General features: G+C 39.1%; 1 protein-coding gene across 2 annotated transcripts; it reads left to right on the top strand.

The window, feature by feature from the left end:
• The first annotated feature begins 4008 nt into the window (after window positions 1-4008).
• prdm2b (PR domain containing 2, with ZNF domain b) lies at window positions 4009-18449 on the top strand. Of its 2 annotated transcripts, XM_057362234.1 has the most exons (8): window positions 4009-4179; window positions 6396-6516; window positions 7282-7385; window positions 7494-7646; window positions 8210-8336; window positions 10412-10516; window positions 11747-16344; window positions 16611-18449. In XM_057362234.1, exons 2-8 carry the CDS (start codon window positions 6402-6404, stop codon window positions 16632-16634), a joined length of 5226 nt encoding a protein of 1741 aa, XP_057218217.1. In that variant the 5' UTR covers window positions 4009-4179; window positions 6396-6401; the 3' UTR covers window positions 16635-18449. The 2 variants fall into 2 exon arrangements, with proteins under 2 accessions (XP_057218217.1, XP_057218218.1); XM_057362235.1 differs by lacking the exons at window positions 4009-4179; window positions 6396-6516; window positions 7282-7385; ... (1 more) ...; window positions 8210-8336; window positions 10412-10516 and adding an exon at window positions 11219-11332 and having other exon boundaries at window positions 16611-18447.
• The last annotated feature ends 831 nt before the right edge of the window (window positions 18450-19280 follow it).

The following is a 19280-nucleotide window of genomic DNA, read 5'->3' as shown; positions in this document are numbered from 1 at the left end:
TCTTTAGTGCTTTGTGAGATTTATTTTGCAGACAACTGTTTTTTGTCCACTAAAAAAATCAGAAAATGTTTTTTCTGAACGATTCATTGAATACTTCTGTACTTCACAGCCTTGTTTCATCCTATCAAAAATTAAATAAAAAAATCTAATAAATATTAATATGATCTACTGTATATAAAGTGACACAAAACTGATATCAGATGCTGTAGGGAAACTTTAGTCCACTTTAAAACTGCTTTAATTTATCTCATTATTTTTAATAAAATATATATATATATATATATATATATATACTTTTTTAATAAAAATCTTCTTTTTAATTTTTCAACATTGTTTTATACTTTTCCTTATTATTTAATTATAACATTAAAGGTCCAGTGTATGAAATTTAGCTGCATCTAGTGGTGAGTTTGCAAATTGCAACCAACAGCTCACTCCACCCGACACCCCCCCCCCCCCCCCCCCCCCCCCCCCCCCCCCCCCCCCCCCCCCCCCCCCTTTCAAAGCACGGTGGCTGACACAGAGTTCTTTGCCGAAGGAGATAACGTATTTGCAAAAAGTGCTCTGAGCAGTTTGTCCGTTTAGGGCTACTGTAGAAACAACACAGCAAATTCCATGTAAGGGGACCCGCGGTGTATGTAGATAGAAATAGCTCGTTCTAAGGTAATAAAAACATAACGCTTCATTATGTAAGCTCTTTATACACCTCTGAAGACGTAGTTATGTATTTTATATTGCATTTCTCTCAATAGATCCTCCTTAATATCACACATTGCACCTTTAAGTTATAACAATAAGCATGTTAACCAGTCTGCTTTTGCACGCTGCATCTAGGTTAGCTGTCTTCCTTGTTAGTAAAAACCTACTTCTGATGACAAGACAGCTATCGATGTTCCTCGGGTTGTGAACTTTTTGCAGTACTCGAGCCGCTGCTGTGTTTGAAGCCCCCTAAAAGTTTGCATTTCCCTACACTTGTGTGTTTGCACCTACCGTCACCACGCTGCTTTGAAATCGGAAGTCTTTGTAATCTTTCTTCCTGAAGTGCACACACAGTCCCTTGGTACTCTACCGACCTATTTCAGATTTTACAAACTGGTGCTGTCGCTAACTTGGCAATCTATTTCTAGTAACTAAAGCTCATTGAAGCTATATCCATCCTTTAAATCCTTTTATTAAAAGCTCCAAAATAAAAACCGTTCCAGATTCTGGCAGAAATAATTTTTGCAAATGTTGGCCAACCTGCTGTTGACTATTAATAAGCACATTTTAAAAGAAGCCATCATGGACATTTTTACTTTCGTCAACAATGCTTACCCATGAAATCATAAACTTAAGAATCATAAACCACAGTTTTTACAGGTATAAGGTCTATTTTGCACTGACATGCATCTTTATGCAAGAAACGGTTATTTAGGGGATGTATTTGATTTTACAGTGCTGGGTCTGATACAGTCATGCATACACATAACGTTCAGCTTTTCTGGAAAAATAATGTGCTTATAAATAACCTGTAACCTTTGCACATGCTGTATAATGCTGCTTTTCAGAGGGTTTCTCCAGCGGGAGCCCAGGGTTCCATTTCTTTATGCTCTATTTTTTAAAAATCCATGATCTTAAATGTTGCCCATACTTAGCATTTAGTTATGTAATATTTGGTCTAATATATTTGAGCTTTATGGTGTTTTCTGGAGACTATTTCAAAAGGAACTGATGCAGAATTGTATAATATATATAGGATAATGCAAACAATATAACACTGTTAAAAGTGGAAACCTTTGCTGAGCACTTTATTTATATTTTACAAACTGATAACCAGTTTTTATGTTTAATGCAATTCATTGGTGCCACATGCTTTATGCATAGAATGGTATCTTATGTCTTTAGTGTGCTTTGGGTTTTAGAAAAAGTTAACAAAGATCTCCTGGGCGCTGTATTATTTTCCATTATAATAAAAATGTGCTGGATATGGTGAGTATGCATGATTAAGGCATAATAATCCCATCCCCAACAATTGAGGGATAGTGCAATGTATCATGTTGTAAAGATGGTATTAAAAGGAAAGTTAAGCACTTTAATAATGTCAGATGAGAGCATAGGTTGTCACTTAAACTTCATTAAATGACACTCATTAAATCAAAAGGTTTCAATCCTTAGGAAAACATGTGATTTCAACTTTATTGCTAGTATACCATGGAACCATACTGAGATGCACCGACTAAACCAAACAGAGGAAGGTTTTTTCCTTTTTTTATTTCAACTGACCAAACAGAGGGACTTCTTTTACTGATCCAACATGTTACTGATGCAACCTGTCAATAAACAAAATGCAACCTCTCCATATTTCTCCTTGATTGCAAATATGTGTCTTTGTTAAAAGTCCAATGACAGCAACGACTGTATTTATGACATCTGTAAACAATATTTATGCACAGACGTCTGTATTTTAGTTTATAATGTTTTAACAGTTGCTTTTAACATGCATATGAATGGACGTGTATTATTCATCAACAAGGTCATTGTAGAGGAGCTCTGTCATATTATGTAATTCTGATTGGAAGCTATTTAAAACGAATTAAAAATGTTTGAGATCATTATTTGAATAAAAGATCTGGGACTTGTAAAAGCATTGTTAGTCAGTGCTGAATGTGGTAATGTTCATTTTTCGTGTATTGTTGATAGAAGATGAAAAGCTTGTGAGCGTGTTTAGTTACACACATGTCTGTAAAGAGAACAGGATGTTCACAGAGGATGGTTGTGTGGTCAGCAGGGAAACGATGTCCATGTGTGGTACATATCCTGAGAGACAAATGTTTCCACACACATGAGGTGGATCGAACTGTTAATGTGACCATCTCCACCACAAAAAAGATCTATATGCGCTGGAGAAAAAAAAACATTTTTATCACTCAAGCAGTGTGCAGGTAATTTATCAAATAAGTTTATAAAACAGTCAAGTTAGATGAGTTGTTATGATGAAGTATTGGTTAATTAAAAATATTCGTCTGTAGCTAAAATGAAAGGAATTACAGGCCTATAGTAAAACCCAGCTCAAGTACTGAAACCAGGAGTGCCCCCTAGTGGCCATTAACTGAAATTACAGCAAGCATTCAGGCCACTTGGGAAAATAATGTTTTTACTCATTTGAGCAACCGAAATTATTGACTCTAGAAAAAGTGAATGCTGTTATCACGTAATAATAACACAAATAAAAATGCAGTTTAGGAAAACCAATGAATTGACGTTACATTTCATATGATCAATGACATTAGTTCTTTAGGCTATAATGTTTTCCAAAGAGAAACTTCATACTACACCGGTATACTATATAAAACATTTAAACTACCTTTTAAATGCTGCGCCAATATTTTTTTAAAATACAAATTAAGCTACTAATCCTAGTTAAATAGCTTGATGCTTATGTCCAGTACAAGTTTGTATCAGAATTTAATATATTCTTTATTTAGCCAAACTGCAAGAATGTGAACTTTGATAAAAGGTCGGGTCTATAATAACAATGAAACAGCAATTGCCATCATCAATCTTGTTTTGTGCATTAATAAAATTGCTAAAATTGCTCAAAAAACTTTGATTGTTGAATAAGTAATATTACTTTTAATGCTTCATATTTCAAATGAATATATTCCTATATTTAAAAAAGTGCCCACATTGCACAGTGCCGAACGCCCCATTGAAGATGGTCGCAGCCTATCAATAATGCATCAGTTACAGTTACAGTCTATGCAAAGTACCAAAAACGAACATATTAGTTTAATTATGTTCACATTTGTGGCCCAACATGGCCTATTCAACAATCTGATTTACGACGGTCCAAGCTTCGCCAGCCCACTTGCACCAATGGCCCATCGTGATGGTTTTTCGTGCCTCTCGCAAATCTGCGACCTGACCGTCCAGTTACATTGTGAAGCGCTGTAAGCTCCAGTGTTCATCCGCCATTTTCAGCACACTGGAAAGCAGGTAGACCCAAAACTGCACAGTGCCGGTGTTCTGCCAATTTATGCTACCCATAAATTTGTGCTACCCTCGTGTTGTGATTGGGTTGGGGGAGGGGTTATTTAGGTGTAAGGGTTGGGTTGGGGGAGGGGTTAGTCCTGTTTTGTATGGAGGTAGCAAAATTTGATAGGGATGCATAAATTGGCAGAACACCGGTGAAAACAACAGGTAAGTGTCTAAAGAAAACCTGCTCACGTTTTTATTTCCTTCGACCCTTTGCATCGCAGCACTGAATGGCTCGGAAGCACCTTGCTCGGACGAAAGAGTTGCATCGCATGGCACTTATGAGTGGCCGGATTGATGATAACAATAAAATGTGTTTGTCCTGCCAGCTCTCATCTCAACTCGACGGCTCGGAAACATTCGTGTAACTTTTTGATGTCTTATAGGACAAAGCATGCGCGTGTGTTTTTGAGCGCGACGTGTGTTTGTTTGCCTCAAAGTCGAGGTACACAACCTGAACATCCCTGCATGAATAAACCACTTACGTTACCCGGGTTATTTCACGAAGTAACATCATGTGGTTTCCATGACAATCATTTAAGTCACAATTTAAATGTATTTGAGAGCTACTTATTTGCATACAAAGCACACTTGCTTTACGTTTTATTGTATTTAAGTTGTTTAAAATGATCACGTGCGTATATACGCGTCAGAACGCGTGCGTAAATATCGTGTAAGTTTTTGCGAGTGTTTCTTTCAAGAACTGTGAAAACTTGAAACGGATTGCTAAACCATCTAATGCTTTGGGTGCTGAAACGCCTTCTTTGTCCCGTAGCCACCGTCTGTTAATAACAATGATACCGCAATGACAATTTCTCATTCATCTTTTGTTTTGATGTATCGTATTATTGCATATTTAACGTACAGTTCAAATGAGATGTATTGAAAATGAAGAAGCGCAATTCAATACAGCAAAGGAAAAGTGAGGGTGTGGAGATGAAACCGTTGCTCTGTTTGGGTGAACTTGAAGAACACGCTGTCTGATGCTAAGTCATATTTTAAAATAAAGTTTTCCATGTTAAAGTTAATCCACACAGCTAAGAACAACGCCTTTTCCAGAGGAGAACACTGCTGCCCACAAGTCATTTTGTTACTGCCAGGTAGAAATATGAATGGTTAATCACTATAGTAACTGAATGGAAAGACTATTACTGATGGAGAGATGAAGCCTTTTTTCGCTCTGTGTAAGCTTTTGTAAACGAAACCTATTTTTAACCTATTTATTTAATTTAATTCACTACTGGATCCATGTGTAATGATGCCATGATTTACTTTTATCAGCAAACAATGCCAAAACCCTAAAGACGAGCAGTCAGAATTTTGATGTTTTCATTTAATTTCAGGAGCTTCTTTTCACTGACTTTCTGTTTTATGTACGTGCACCCATGTGTAAGGCAGCGGAAGCTGAGAATCTGTCTCCGACCTCCAGACTTACGTAATGTGTGTCACATCAGAGATCCCCGTGTGTCAATTTCCCCTTATTTTCTGTACCTGTCATCCAAACCTGATGAGTGTTCTACTTCCCGTCCTGCCAGCTTCTGTTATTGCACCATTCTTACACCCAAAAAATCTCTGAAGACCCATAATAATGATATGGATTGTATTTGTTGAGAACTGTGTGCTTGGCTGAATAATTTAGCGTTGTTCGAGAGGTTTCTCACAGGTGGTTTGTTTAACCTTGGGGTTTGGCGTAAGGCTGGGTTCATGACACAAAGCTTGTAATGATAGCGAGGCCCCTGGTAATAAGACACTGTCACTACCATTAAACTCAAGTAATGAGAAGTGGCTGTTATCTGTCTTGCCTGTGACTAGCATTATGTATTGGCTGAGAAAAGCTTGTACGGTCTACACACACCTCACAAGCTCATTGCGTTTTGCCATTTAACACCTGTTGTCACTTTATTAAAGCATTTATGAATTGCATTAGGGATGAGTCGCATAATAAAAGATAAACTCTAGTTTCAAAGATATCAGTGACTAGTTTATTTAAAGGCTATTTGCTGGTTCAAGCACACCGCTGAACCACAGTCAATCCATTCTCACTGTCTTTGAGATTAAACAAGTCCCTTCTGGGTTTTAAACATGGACGATTTCTTATCTGGTCCTGGTCCTATATTAAAAATACAGCTCCTATTTTCTTTATATAAAAAGTACAGCTCCTATTTTCCCGTTTTATAGATTACATGAAATAAGTAAGGTCTTAGGCGACCCAAAATTCAGTCAAGTGTGAAATCCTCAATCCAGGTATGACGGGATAAAAATCTTGTTTAAGGGATTTGCTTAAAAAAATGAATATCTCTACTGGAAAAGCAGGTACCATGAGCACTGGCTACATAAAAAGACTTTGTAAAGTAAAAATAAGTGTTTGTTTATTTATTAAGGTCGTAATGGCTTTGCCTGGAGGAGCGTATGAAACGCTGAATGACATCCCAGGTCATGTGTGGGGAGGTCTGCCGAACAGCATGAAGCTGGGACCATCAGCTGTCGACCCAAATCGTATCGGTGAGTACGATGACATTGTGAAATAATCAAATTATATACAAAATATTTGTATATGAATTTATTGACTTAGGTATGAACTGGCTTTTAAAATGTGCATTCAAAAGAATTGTTAACATTTAAAAAAAAATGAAATATTTTTGTAACTTAATATAAAGTTGGTTTCATTGGATGAAAAGGTGCGATTTGTTATAAATTTGCACAAATGGTGTACCGTACTATTTTTATTTTCTAAAATGATTTAAAAATGAAAGTGAAATGTTTACTTTCTAATAATATTCACTGTTGTCTGGTGGTTTAACTGGTCAGGTTTATGGTCCTAAAGAACTTGTGTATTAAGAGTTGCCATTAGTGGAACTGCAGGCTTGTTTTGTTCTATGAAATGGAGAATGCAGCAGTTAAATACACTTTGGTGGTGCCCTAAAAACAGATAAATGTTTAATACTGGACACTCCAAAAATTGGTAGTCTGTGGATATCACAAAGTGTTTCATTTTAAAAGAAGAGCGTTTCATTTACAGAGATGCAAACTACTCGGCTTTCAGCCAATTTCACCTTTTGTAATCACTTGAAAGGGGCATTTTTAGAAATAAAAATTTGGAAACTTAAACATCTTTATTATTATATATAATGCATTTATTATATAGATAATGCATTTTTCCCCATACCACAAGAAAATCTGATGGTCTCCACTTTGTCACCACCATGTTTCAAATCCATGTGCTATACATGAAATTTCTGTTGACATGCTGTTGCTGTCTTTTTACAGGTGTCTGGGCATCAAGACTAATACCTAAAGGTAAAAGGTTTGGACCATTTGTAGGGGAACGAAAGAAGAGATCTCAAGTAACCAGCAATGTTTACATGTGGGAGGTATGTCAAAAAATAAAGCATAAAGCATTTAGGTTCAGGCCTAAATTTACTGATGAGCATAACATTTATTTTGTCTATAATTAAATCACATTATTTTACTATCACCAGGTGTATTTTCCAGCCTGGGGGTGGATGTGTGTGGATGCCACCGATCCAATGAAAGGAAACTGGCTGCGGTATGTGAACTGGGCGCGCTCCTCTCAAGAACAAAACCTTTTTCCTCTGGAAATCAACAGAGCAATTTACTACAAAGTGTTAAGGGTAGGATAACTTTTATGAACACAAATAAAATTCATTGGATTAAAATTGGATTGACTGCATAACTCAACATGGAAAATAGAGAACGCTTAACACATCTATTGAATAAAAATGGGTTGGGGCACATTGAGACAAATTAATTAATACATCTGAAAAAAATCAAGTTCTTAAACATTACCTAAAATATGATTGTTGTGACCCTGAATGTATTTGGGAAATTAACACTTAAAATGTGTTTTTTTCCCGAAAGGAGTGCTTTTGTTATTTTACGAGTAAAAAAAAGTATTTGATCTAATTTAATGAAATCACTTTAATACATTTTAAGTGTGGATTTTGATTTTGTCCAAATAATTTCTCATACAACTATTACTTCTGTTAACATACATTTTATTTAATATGAGTAAGCTGACGGCTAAAAACATTTTAAATTTATTTTATAAGCTGTCTCCTATTTGTTATGAGGGTCTTTCCCTAAATGCCTGCCAGAGCGTCAAGGCCTAGATAATATTTCCTCTTATGGCATACCAAAAAGATGGACTCTTATTGGTCCGTGTCCTTTCTGTCAGCCAATCGGACCGGACGAAGAACTTCTCGTGTGGTACAATGGGGAAGACAATCCTGAGATAGCAGCTGCATTAGAGGAAGAAAGGACTAGCAGTCTGAACAAGAAGAGTTCGCCCAAAGCGAAGCGAGGTAGTATTAAAACGGTGTTTTATTTTGCTCGCAGCAGTGAGCATTCTGTCTGTATAAGTATCTACTTTATATCCGAAAATATGTGTTTAAGCTATTTGGACGTGTTCGCAGTCGTCGTTAGCTCGAAGCCGCTAGTTAGCCACCTGGCTAATCGCATATTTCAAACGCAGATGATTAATAAAGACAAATCATGGTGCACGACGGGGTTGTGAGTTGTATGTTGTGTTGTAAATAAATTTGTTGAATAGTAAAACAGTGCAAAAAATATAACGCAGTTTTGTTTATGTTGATGGACAGGTCACTTAGTCGCCTCATAGTGAGGCTGTGTCTTAAAAAACAGTAAGATGCACAACTAGACTGCATTTTTAAGCATCTTAGGGGCGTCTGACAGTTCGATTCGCAACAATCGATTCGATCGAGCCCGTGATGCACCCATAACGCTGCCTAGGTCGGCAGCTCACTAGGTTTTTAAGCCACAGCCCATGTCTGACAGAAATGACCTTCCAGACCCTCCTCGTAAAGGAGTTTGAATGAGACTTGAGACATGTAACTTAATAAACTTATAATCACTTATAAAGGCTCAAATATGAAAGTCCAATTTTTGCATCGAATGCATTGCCCATTTTATTAAAATAATCAGTTGACTTATGAAATAGTGAATTTGTAATCCATTTTAAGTGGGTGTATTTGATTTGAAAAGTTTTCTTAACAAATGTAATAACTGAACAGGACAGATGAACGTTTATAAAAACATTTGCTCATTACATTTCGTTTAATGAGAATACAACAAAGTTATGTGCATTTTTTTGTAATTTAATGTAAATGGCTTATACATAAGAGCAATACATATTTACATGTTAAATGCATAGTTTGCTGTCATAAATTCTTATAACTGAAGAATATGACATATTAAGCATAATTTGTTTAGAATCTTAAGCCTTGATCAAAGGTTGTTGGGGGAAAAAGGGGTTTGATTTTGTGACTATCGCTATGCTTTTCACTTTAAATGGATGTTAGTATATACAAGTTTAAGCTAAATACAGACTGTGCTTGTTTAAACAGTGACAAGGGTTTGTTTTGACAAAGGTCGGATCTTTTTTGAGTGTCTAAACCGTTTGTCTGTTTTCACCTTGTGAGAGGCAAGGTCTTGGCAGGGTGATCTCTTGTACTACTAAACTCCTATAAATTTATATTTTGTCTAAGTTGCTTCATGTTTTTTGTAAGCAAAATCTAAATAGTCAGCGTGAAAATAATTTTTAGCAAATGTCTTTGCATGCATTAAAGGTATGATGCTTTGTGGGTATAAATACAAAGTCAATGCACATTCAAAAATATTGACAAGTAAAAATGAACTCATAACAGTACATAAATGGATGGATTACTAGAGGAGAAAAGGATGTCAATGTGTAACGTTGAGTATTTTTAGAGTGTGCTTAGGTGACCTAGTTAGTAGCATTTGTCTGTTTATGAATCAGGTTTTATAAGATGCTTCTAGATGACCTTGTCACAAGGACAGCATCTGATAGCTATTTTATTGCCGTTTTAAGACACGTAAAGATGTAATCCCTGTAATCTGCGCAAAGAGATGAATTTGCATCAAATTTATTGTAAGGTTAATGTTATGCTGTTGTTTTGCACACATTACTTAAATTCACGGAAATCATTACATTTTTAGCATCTAACAAGTATAAATATTATGGCCATGGATATGGAGCGATTTAGCTCTGAAGTAAGCACGGTATTTTCTTGATTCTTATTTCATGCACAATGTTGCTCTCTCCATAGCAGTCATTCTGGTTTTGTGGTGAAAAGCAAGTTTGAAAAAGAAGGTCATGACATACTACTTTTGTTTTGGATCGTGCAGGTGGAGCTCTTTATTCTAGTAAATGTAAAGGTGTTTTAGCATGTTCTGTTGGTAGCAGTTACGACTACTTTAAAATAAAAGAGGGATTGCATATTGTACGTTTTGAAAGGTCTGACAGGAAATGTTTACTTTAGATCTCCACAATGATTTTGGTTGACTGTATGGTTAAAAGTGGTCTTTTAACTAAGAATCTTCTGATGCATTTTTCTAGCAAGGAGGAAGCTGTCGGAAAAAAACAGACTGGCTGATTTGGGTGGATTCTGTGATCCAAGTGCTACAGAATCCTCAATCACAGAGATGCGGGACTCAGAAGAAGGTAAAAACCCTCTGGTGGGAGTTTATTTTGTTCATAAGTATCTCTTCATCCCCCATTGAATATTTGTTATAGATCACAGTCGTAGTGGAACATAAGACGGTTACTGTTTTCAGATAAAAATCATCAGCTTCACTCCTCGGCTTGTCATTTAAAGGGATAGTTCACCCCAAAATAAAAATGATGTAATTTCCTCTTGTCATTTCAAACCTGTATGACTTCTGCAGAACACAAAGATTTTTTGTAGACTGTTGGTAACTGAACAATGGCAGTACCTTGTATGGACATAAAGCCAATGCAAGTCGGTGGGTACTGCTGTTGTTTGGTTACCAACATTCTTTAAAATATTTTCTTTTTTGGGTTCTGCAGAAGAAAGAAAGTCATACTTTCATAGTCATTATAAGTATGAAATGACCAGAGGGTGAGTAAGGGCGTTTTCAGATTGGGCTCGTTTGCTGCGGTCCAAACTTGAGTGCGATTGTTCCCGGCGCTCCCCGCAGTGTTGGTTTGGTTTCAGACTCAACTTGATTCTGTCGAACCCTGGTGCGTTTGCATTCGTCTTACGTCATCAAAAATGTGTATGGCGCATGACAGAAAACAACACGGATCAATATATTGTGTTTTTATTAATTTGGTGCTATTATGGGCAGCAGAGTAAATGACATTTGGGTTTACTGTATGTGCGTTGCATGCAGAGGGCTTTCTGCTGCTTGCAAACAGACTATTTTGAGGAAACAGTGGATTACTGTTGACGTGCCGCTCTGATTCCACTGGCAACGCTGAAATACAATGCCGCCTGCACTCTCACTCGAATCCAAGGTAAATCATCAAAACTATCATCTCTTACATGTGTTTTATTGAAGGAAATACATCGTCATTGGCTTAAACGCATGCACAGGTCACTTCACTTCCTCATCAAGTGCGCACCCGGGTCAGTGTTGCTTTCATATTCATGCTAACCGCACCACAGTTCGAGAGCAAACGAACTCAGACCACCTCCTTCAGGTAGTCTCGGGTTCGGTAGCCAGGTGCACACCCGAGTTCGCTTGATAGCTTTCACATTAACGATTTTTCATGCGAACCGCGCCCCATTCCGAACTAAACTTCAAGTGTGAAAGCCACCTAAATGATTACAGAATTTTCATTTTTGGGCGAACTATCCCTTTAAGCAGCATTTACAACCAGAATATAGCAAACAGTATTTTAAATAAGTATGTATTTCTTATTGTCCAGGGCTCAATGGAGAGGAAAGAACAGTTTCACCCTCAGAGTTACAACAGGAGAATCCGCCTTCCCAGTCATCCTCCACAGAAGAGCAAAATCAAGCCCTGTCTGATGCTCCAACAACAGAAATGGATCAGACAGAGGAACTGGATGAGGAACATACAGCGGCCGAAGGACATGAAGGACAACTGCAGCAGTCAAACCAGAGCCCTAATCGCCCCTCTGAAGCAGAGTCAGTTGATGGCAATGAAAAGTCTGACCTGCAAGTGCAGACTGGCAGCCTTGCAGAAGAAGACTCTGAGAGTCCACTTTGTGACACAGAGTGCGGCTCTTATTTAGCGAATCCTGAGTTAGAAGTGGAAGGGGAATTCGAAGATGATGCCCAGGGAGGAACGTTCCCCTGTCAGCACTGCGAACGTCATTTCTCCACCAAACAGGGCCTAGAGCGCCACGCTCACATTCACACTACTTCTAACCATCAAACACATACTTTTAAGTGTAGGTACTGTACCAAGCCCTTTGGCTCTCAGGTAGGCAGGCGTAGACATGAACGAAGGCATGAGAATGGAAGTAAAACTTTAAATAGGCCAGGATCACTTGCCGGAACAGCGTTTCTCCACAGTCCCTCCGCACCCAATGATTCTGCTACCTCCAGCAGCGTCTCCTCTCCAAGCCAAGCGACCGTTATGAGCCCACAGAACGGTCCACCTCACCAAAGCTCTGACAGTCTGAAAAAAGAGCCTGGTACTGATTCGTACCGGCCTGTTGTAGTGGATGAAAACGGTGAGTCAAAAGAGCTTCACCCTTGCAAGTACTGTAACAAAGCATTCGGCACACACACCAACATGCGCAGGCACCAGCGCAGAATCCATGAGCGGCACCTTATGCCGAAAGGTGTTCGGAAAAAAGGCATGCTTATGCCGGATGGCTCTTCCCAACAGCAGCACCAGCATCAACAAAGTCAATCTGTTGCGGTTCAGGAAGAGTCACCAAGTGCCAGTCCACCACCTGTTTATGTGCCCAGTGTGGATACAGAAGATGAAGGGGAGAAGGAGGATTGTATGGTTGACATCTCAAACAATATTTCTGAAAATCTCAGCCATTATATAGACGGAAAGATCCAGTCAACGAGCACAGTAAGCAACTGTGAGGTCATAGAGGTCGATTCAAGAACCGCAGCATTGTTTGGCCTTGATGCTCTCATTATAAATCCTAAACCAATTAGTCACGCCCTTAAAGTTGAAATGCGGACTTGTCCAGTGAAAGACGTTTTGTGTGTGGCTCAATCAGTTTCTAGAAGACGAACGGCTACGCCGCCATTGCTGCCGGCTGTGAAAGTAGAGCCAGAAGCTGCGTCGTCGTCTTCCTCCCTCTCTTCACCTTCCTCTCAATCCCCTTTGCTAGTTGGAAACATTTTCCCCCAGTCAACAGACACGCTAGCTTTTCAAAAAGAAAAAACGGTTTATCTTTCTCCAAAACTTAAACAACTACTGCAAGCTCCGGATGGTCAAAAACCAGCCATAGGTCTCGTTGCAGATAGCCATAGATTGACCACCCCACTTACTGTAACGTCACTGCCTGCTGTTCAAGGGCGATTTAAAAGAAGAACCGCCTCACCTCCCACGACCGTACAGAATATCCCTTCGCAAAGAAATGACAGTATAAGCAACACAACCGGGGTTTCGTGTTCATTGAAGGTGCCAAAGATTGAAAGCCATTGCGTGTCCATTGCCTGGAGTCCATCCAGCCAAGGTCATGGTGATGCCATGAACCTAACTGGAAATGACTGTTCTCCTTCAAGAAGTGGTGGGAATTCATGTAATCAGCAACCGCTTGACCTTTCCAATTCCTTTAGTAAAAAAGACAATACTGCAAGCAAAAGTACCGGAGAGGCTGTGCTGGACTTAAGTATGAGTCGTAGAAGTGTTGTTGATGAGGTGAAAACAAGCTCAGCCATCCTGCCACATGTAAAGAGGAAGAAACCCAACACCAGCATTTTAGAGAAAGTGTTGATGAATGAATATGCAGGTTTAAGCTCCCCTGGGGAGCAGGAAGAGGGCTCCAACGCTCTCGAAAGCCCTGATGATCTTTCGCCTTCAGAGAGTGCCACATACATGGAGCCGTCTAGTCCCGGTTCAGAGCGCCTCCCTTGTGAATCCACCTCTCCTCCATCGTTGACCCCTATGACTATTAATCCATCTTCTCCTTCATCTTCTAGTGTAGCATCATCGACTCCACCTCCACCTGTCCTACCCTCTGTCCCTTCTCCTCCACCATTTGCCTCACATCATGTACAGATGTCAGACACCGCATCACTTTCCCCGTTCCCTGTGTTGTCCCCCGAAATGTCCCCCAAGGCTGTTGATCTCAGTTCAGAGGAAGTTTCGGATACAGCCAACTTAACAGACACACACCACTATGCATTAAATCCCAATGAATTGGACCAAACTGCTGAGCAGTTAGACACTGCCGTTTGTGCATCACCTCAGGATACGAAAAGACATTGTAAAGCAGAATTCTCTTCAAAGTCTCAAACACTACTCGAGGGCTCAACCCATGATACTAAGCCTCAGTTGTTAAAAAATGCAGATGAAGCATGTTGTTCTCACTCAGAGCGGGATACTGCCTGTGAAACCAGCCAAAGTCGTTCCTGTGAAGGAACTTTGCCTCAAGACCTCGATATTAAAACTGAAGGGCGACCCAAATCAAAGTCTTCTCATTCTACCGTACAATCAACTCCTAGAAAGAAACCCCTCTCACCCACTGAAATGCAATCCACTCAGAAAACAATAATAGATTATAATTTAGTCGAAGAGGTTGCAGGGAAAAAAGAGGAGCCGGATGATATTGCAGAGAATAGCGACAGAGTTTCTGCGTCACCTGGAACCCCAGCTAGAAATTCAAGTTATGAAGAACTTGAAACCCCTGAGAAAGAGACATTTGCCAAGAGTTTTGTGTGTAACGTCTGCAAAGAGCCATTCCGCTCCATTAAAGACCTCAGCGGCCACATAATAGAACATGCATCCGAGTGGCCTTTTAAGTGCGAGTTTTGCGTTCAGTTATTCGGGAACGCTACCGCTCTTCTCGAGCATCGTTCCTCTCTTCACGGGGTTGGGAGAATTTACATTTGCTCCGTTTGCTCAAAGGAGTTCGCTTTCCTCTGCAATCTCCATCAACATCAAAGCGACCTACATCCGAGTCAGGCTTGCACTCACACTGCCGTTGAAAATGGCAAGCTCAGACCTCAGAACTACACCGATCCTGCTCAGGCAAACGTGGAGAAAATGTCCAGCGACACTATTGCTGACTCAACCGATGGAGCCCTCTCTCCGGATTCTTCTGAGGAGCAAAGCAATAGTGACACTAGGATGACGGGAGACAAAGAAAATGGTCTCGAGGACCCGACAGAGGAACTATACACTACAATAAAGATTATGGCATCTGAGGCCGGTAAACCGAAAGGTCCAGATGTACGGCTAGGAATCAATCAGCACTACCCCAGCTTTAAGCCTCCGCCGTTCCCTTATCACAACCATTCACCTGATGGTTCGGTTGCTTCTGCAACTCATTTCACTACACACAACATCCCACAAACATTTAGCACTGCAATTAGGTGCACAAAATGTGGAAACAGCTTTGACAACATGCCCGAGCTCCACAAACATATATTAGTCTGCGCTAATGCTAGCGATAAAAAGCGTTACACCCCGAAAAAAAATCCTATACCTCTCAAACAGATTGTAAAGCAGTCTCCCAATGGCGTGCCTTCTACCACAGTAGCTGCTGCTGGACAGAATGCCTTCCGTAGGATGGGTCAGCCAAAAAGGCTTAACTTCAACCAAGACATTTCCTCCAAATCAAAGTTAACAGCCTTGAGCAAGAAGAAAAACCAGCTGGTTCAGAAAGCTATATTTCAGAAGAACAAGTCTGCTGCTTCTGCAATGAAATCGACAACCCAGGTCAAGCAAGAGGAGACCCACAAAGTTCATATGTGCCCGTACTGTAGCCGAGAGTTTACGTACCCAGCCAGCCTCAATAAGCACATCGCATGCAGCTGTCCACAGAGACCCATTCCCAAGAAGTTGAAAAAAGGAGCGCTGACGCCTCAAGATAAAAACATGAATCTTCGGAGCAGAGCCACTGACTCTGAAATCAAACAAGAGACAGGATCTGGTCCGGGCACTAAGACCTTAGGGAAGACGAGAGCACAGAGCTCCGAGCCTGTAGAAAGTGAAGCTAAACCTGCGAATAAAGGAAAATCACCTCAGGTACGCTCCAAGAGGCAAGCATTGAACCCAGACGCCACTGCCCCCCAAAGTAAAAAAGGCAAAAAGAGCAACGACCCACAAACATCCATAACTCCTGTACTTACTGATGACCCCTTGACACGACCACAGTCAAAAATGCAACGGGGACCCAAAGATGTTGCTGTGAAGAAAGAGGCTGTAGTGAAAACATCTCAGTCTAAGAAGGAGGATCGTTTTTCCGTGAGGACACGGGAGAGGATGGGTGGGCCGGTCACACGTAGCGCTCAGATGGCTAGTGCTTCAACTCCTGTGGAAGTGAAGACTGAAGAGCCCTTAAACCATGTGCCAGAACTGTCTGAGGTAATACAGGGTTTTGTGCATATTTGGTGCGACTAAATTTGTAACATAATTTCATTGACATGTTTAAAAAAAATTGTTAAAAAGTTTAGAAGTAAAGACAAAAATAAAAAGTGTAATAAATAAATAAAAATGTTAAGTTGATGCATAGCTAATGCATTTACTAATGCTAAAAAAACAACTTTATTGTAGTGTGTTACCTTTTTTTAGCTTACCTATTTTTTGCTTAAAGGGATAAATCATCCAAACATTTTTTTTGTTTATTACAGGAGTCTTTGAAGTTGGCCAGGTAGAAACCAACGTTCTCTAAAGGACTGCGTTAGTCATTGTCTGGACGGGGGAGTGTATTAAAAAAAATTTGAATAACTTGATCAGGGCCTGAATGTTCGGGGGGACTGGGAGTTCTTTCCTTTCACATACACTTCACTTTGGCCCCTTGGAAGTATCTTCTCGGTGCACTTTTGTAAACAAGCCTTTGGATGTCGAACCCCAAAATGGATGAAAAAATATGATTGGTAATAAATCTATATCAAACATAATATTTCATGATTTCTAAATGTTGACCTTCTGGTTTTGTAAGGTGTTGAAAGAGGCAATCATTTACCAGTTGCTGTTTTTTTAGATGGGCCCTGTGTTTAATCTGTAAGGTTATCCAGCGGCCTCCTAATGCATGTGCTCCGTATACAGTATGATCGGACTTATCTTCTTTCTCCAAGTCTAGACTCCGTTTTGACCTGCTCTTTTACTGAGAAAAATTATTTGAAGAAGAGTATATATATATGTATATTTAAGTAAATGTAATCCTCCACAGGGAATGTTTATCTTGAGGCTCTCATCATTTGAGAGGCTTTTCTGTTTTACTTCGTTGTTTTGTTTTGTTTTTGTTATAGTCAATGAATTGAGCTGTTTGATACAGTCAGAGTGAGCAGGAGAATTGTTTGCTGTAAGGTGTTTTAATTTCACCCGAACCAGCCAAAACCTTAAGCCATCTTTTGATTTCTTTCCTCTACGTTTTTAATCTTCAGCATTTACAGCAGGGCTGCTTGCCATTAAAATGACACTAAACCTACAACTGCGAATGAAGAATTTTTCTTCTGCACTTGCATGAAAATGAATTGAAACAGTTCTAAGTGCCGTGAATAATACCCAAATTATGTAATTGTTAGCATATTAGTAATCTGAATGATCAGGTTGCTCGCAATTAAGTAAAAGCACTTTATTTAGGCTCATTTGCCTTTTATGAATATCCAGAAGTGATGTGAAGCAATCTTTACAAGACATGATTATACCTGCTTGAAATCTATGTAAAACTAGCATTAATTTTCACTGATATGTTAAAGATACTTAAGTGACAACCACCTCCGAAGTTTGCTTCCAGTCTTTTAAGACCTATTTAATGTGTCATTTTTGAATATAATTTGTCCGTTTTTGCCTTGTCGCTGTTAAAAGCACCCAGCTTGTGTCTCTTCACCCAACAAGCATTACACAAACATCCTGTTTTTATTGTTTCTCATTTTTATAAAATGGATAAGGCTTACGCTTTAATAGAACATCTAACTGGACTTCTTGAAATCTTTAGTGGTCTACCTCCTGGCAAGCTTTGAACTGCGTTTTCTGCTTTTGGACAGTGTGATCTCCTGCAGTCCTAAGCCCGTCTCTGTCTGTCATTTCCACTTCACAACCTGGACATAGAGATCAGAGGTCTGAACAAGATCTTAACGCTTGAAATGGTTTTTAAGCAAGGAACTCGAAAAGGAACTTTTTCCAGATTTTCATTTTGCAATATGTCTTTGCTGTTCTACATTGATATATTTTTGAGAATGGAATGTTGACGGTGTTTTGTGATTACGAATAATAATCCTCACAAATGTAAAATGCATTGTTCTCAATGATATATTAAATAGTTTTTTTTCTTCACGTATATACAGTATAATTTTAGTTTGACCTTATTTACTTCAGAATATATCTAGAAAGTATGCACCAATTATATTCAAAATTTTAGCAATATTTAGGTTTTGATTCCATATATAAATGTAAAATATCCACAGGCTGCTATTTCCTATCGCTTACCTTGCACATTAAAAAAATGACTTCCAATGTTATTTAAAACTTAAATCACCTGACTTGTTATATTGCACTGGTTCTATTGAAAGCTTGATTCCTCCAGCAGGACCAGATGGCTGTGTTGTATTGTATTGTTGCTTTCAGAATGTCATATTTAACAAACCAACAAAAAAAAACAGTGATGGTTGTCTCTTTGGTGGCAAAATCTGTCTAAATACTTCTGAAGCTGTAAGTAACCTTCCAATGTGTCTGGCGTGACAATTTTCTAATGAAAAAAATGAATACTGTGTGGAATTATGTGCCAATACACAGGATAGATCTTTGTGTAGCAGAGAAAGTACATCTTGTTTACGCTTTCTCTATGCCACAGTGCAATTGTTTATGGTTCCTCCGTGGGCCAGTGGTGTGGTTTATAGTTCCTCCATGCTGTGCATGGGAGAAAAGAGATGTATAATGCTACGCTCACCTTGACAGCAAGAAATATCACCACACTTAATCCTGATTGCTGTGCAAGGTGGCATACCCCTAGTAATAGGAATGCAGCCCCATCCAGCTTCCAAGCTGCTCTCTGTACGACATGAAACAAGATGCTAAAAGTAGCCAAGATATGCACATAAAGCACAAGGAGCGTGATCTATTTCAACTTTTAAACTGATTAAACCTTAAAGAATTCATCACATCACTTGATCATCAAACATTTGGTGTATGCCATCACATATTTTAAAAAAGGATAAAAGTTATTTATATAGCAGAAGCCAGTGCCATTTTGTTGTTGTGACGTATTGTATGTGCCCTCCTGACTGTCAAGGTCATTGAAACTTTGACATGATTATGCGCATTTTGTTCAGGTTGAGAATCTCTTACTATTCATGACT

Source organism: Triplophysa rosa, linkage group LG20 (genome assembly GCF_024868665.1).
Source record: "Triplophysa rosa linkage group LG20, Trosa_1v2, whole genome shotgun sequence".
Classification (NCBI taxonomy): Eukaryota; Metazoa; Chordata; class Actinopteri; order Cypriniformes; family Nemacheilidae; genus Triplophysa; species Triplophysa rosa.
This window is presented reverse-complemented; position numbering and strand designations above follow the sequence as displayed.

Excerpts from the sequence above, each read along its gene's own strand:
- prdm2b (XM_057362234.1), top strand. The coding sequence starts at position 6,402 with ATGGCTTTGCCTGGAGGAGCGTATGAAACGCTGAATGACATCCCAGGT. Across the intron at positions 8,337-10,411 it reads TTCGCCCAAAGCGAAGCGAG|CAAGGAGGAAGCTGTCGGAA; the intron begins GTAGTATTAAAA and ends GCATTTTTCTAG. Across the intron at positions 16,345-16,610 it reads ATGTGCCAGAACTGTCTGAG|GAGTCTTTGAAGTTGGCCAG; the intron begins GTAATACAGGGT and ends TGTTTATTACAG.